Genomic DNA, 2,789 nt, shown 5'->3' with positions numbered 1-2,789 from the left:
GTAGAAACTTGGATATTACAGTTTTTTCCCTATTATTACAGTCCTGACATTCAAGTGAATCTTGCAGGGAAATCTGTTTGAAGTGAGACCAGGGAATCAGAATCATTAAGGGGTTAATGATGCAGTCTCTCAGTCAGTAAGTTACCTCTCTATGGAGGGAAACCATAAATCTACATTTATAGCCTTGCTCTGTAACATGTGGAGTAATAAACTTCTCCTAGACTTTGATATCCCAACCTCCATTTTTAAATTGGAAACAGTCTTCTTTGCCCCTGCCTCATAAGGTCTTAGCTGCATTGGAGCAAAGCATGAGGTTTTTTTGGTTGTTGCCTCCAATTTTACTGGTGAAGGGAGGGTCCAATCAAATGAAGAAAAAAGGGTGAGATGAGAGAAGGAAAATTCTGTCCTGGTTCAGACTTCTTTTCCCTAAGCATTTGTTTTTTCTAGCAGTTATGTTGGCATATGTCAGAATTTGCCTTCACTCCATAGGCTAAATTTTGTTGCTTTTTGCTGTTTAGTTTATAAAGACTTGTTTTCATGGTAATGTAAAGAAAGTCTATGGGCCCAGGTTGGGCTAATCTCAGTCATTCCAGCATGTACACTACCTTGTGCAAGAAGATGTAAGAAAAGCTGTTTTTTCTCAATGTAACCCCTTTTTCCTGTGCTTGAAGATCCCCTTAGAGAAGAATGGCTCCAGGAAATGGCTCTTTTATGACTCACTTCATATTGGTGGGATTAACAGACCAACCAGATCTCCAACTCCCCCTGTTCTTCCTATTTCTAATGATGTATATAATCACAATGATGGGAAATTTGGGCATGATAACTTTAATTGGGCTCAATTCCCACCTGCACACCCCTATGTACTTTTTCCTCTTTAACTTGTCATGTATTGATCTTTGTTATTCTTCTGTGTTTACACCCAAAATGCTGATCAACATAATATCAAAGAAGAATATTATCTCCTATATGGGATGCATGACTCAGCTTTACTTTTTCAGTTTTTTTGGCATTTCTGAATGCTATGTGCTGACATCCATGGCCTATGATCGCTATGTAGCCATCTGTAACCCACTATTGTATAATATTGCTGTGTCCCCTAAAGTGTGTTCCAGCCTTGTGCTTGGTTCATACCTAATGGAGTTTTTTGATGCCACTACCCTTATTGGATGCATGCTGAGACTGACCTTTTGTGCTGCAAATACTATCAACCATTATTTGTGTGACATCCACCCTCTGCTCCAGCTCTCCTGCACAAGTACCTACCTCATTGAGATGGAAGTTTTCATTGTGGGAGGCCTAAATATTATCATACCCAGTCTCACCATCTTTATCTCTTATGGTCTCATCCTCACCACCATCCTCCGCATCAACTCCATGGAGGGCAGGTCTAAAGCCTTCAGCACCTGCAGTTCCCACGTAATTGCTGTTTCTTTGTTCTTTGGATCAAGTGCTTTTATGTATCTCCGACCATCTTCTGTATCCATGGATGAAGGGAAAATCTCTTCTGTCTTTTACACCAATGTAGTTCCCATGATGAACCCCTTAATTTACAGCTTGAGGAATAAAGATGTTAGACTTGCTCTGAGAAAAACCCTGAGGAGGGGAGAGTTTTGATTTGAAACTATATCTATCTGTGCATGTAATTACATGGCAAAGGGTTTCTGTGTGTTTAGTTAAATATTTTTAGTCATAGCCTTATAATCCTATTTTTTTATAACATGATTAAGAAAATTTGAGCCTTCTCTCAATAATTACTTTGTAATCTTTCTATCTGGGACTTCTTTTTTTCCTTAAGCATTTGCACAATATCTTCTCCCCCATTTTTCATTTTTAACAGTAACCCTAAGAAGATAATATGAGGAAAAGAATGTATATATATGTATGACAGGGTCACTATGCTCTACAGCAGAAATTGGCTCAACACTGTAAATCAACTACACTTTAATAAAAAAATAAATTAAAAAATAAAAATAAAAATGTTTTTAAAAGCTATAGAAAAAATATAAGAGGAAATTGTTGAAGACATGAAGTAGGAAATGTGAACTAGTTAGCAATATAGTCATTATGTTCCCAGGTCATAAAAATGGACATAAAAAAAGACTCAGTGGAAATACACCAAAATATTAATTGTGTTATCTCAGCATAGGAAAGTAGATTTAAAAATTGTGACTTTCTTTGTTTACGCTTTTACACAATTAAAGTGTAATACTTTATAATAAAAAAGAAATGTAATATCTCTGCTATTTTTAAATTGTAATTTTGGATTTTTAATTTTTAATTTTTTTTTTTGTCTTTTTGCTATTTCTTGGGCCACTCCCGTGGCATATGGAGGTTCCCGGGCTAGGGGTCGAATCGGAGCTGCAGCCACCGGCCTACGCCAGAGCCACAGCAACGCGGGATCCGAGCCGTGTCTGCAACCTACACCACAGCTCACGGCAACGCCGGATCGTTAACCCACTGAGCAAGGGCCGGGACCGAACCTGCAACCTCATGGTTTCTAGTTGGATTCGTTAACCACTGCGCCACGACGGGAACTCCCTGGATTTTTAATTTTTACTGGAAAAATAAATTGGTCTCCAAGTGATCAAATTTGAGACACCTTTGATATAACACGACCAGTGAAATGATGGTCTTGGTCTTCAACCAACAAAATGATGGTTGAAAAGACAAATGATCAAAATCAACTAGGTAACACTAAAGTGATATTGTTTTATGGGTGGTATGCTTCTTAGTCAGTTGATATTAGAAGCATTAATCAGATACTGCATTTCTACTCCATTCTCTCA

At 37.9% G+C, this 2,789-nt stretch overlaps 1 protein-coding gene across 1 annotated transcript; it reads left to right on the top strand.

The window, feature by feature from the left end:
* The first annotated feature begins 687 nt into the window (after window positions 1-687).
* Window positions 688-1,617, top strand: LOC125111085 (olfactory receptor 8B3-like). Its single transcript, XM_047752899.1, has one exon. It carries the CDS (start codon window positions 688-690, stop codon window positions 1,615-1,617), a length of 930 nt encoding a protein of 309 aa, XP_047608855.1.
* Window positions 1,618-2,789: the final 1,172 nt, after the last annotated feature.

This window comes from Phacochoerus africanus, chromosome 11 (assembly GCF_016906955.1).
Source record: "Phacochoerus africanus isolate WHEZ1 chromosome 11, ROS_Pafr_v1, whole genome shotgun sequence".
NCBI lineage: Eukaryota > Metazoa > Chordata > Mammalia > Artiodactyla > Suidae > Phacochoerus > Phacochoerus africanus.
Note: the sequence above shows the minus strand (reverse complement) of the source record. Positions and strands in the feature narration are given on the sequence as shown.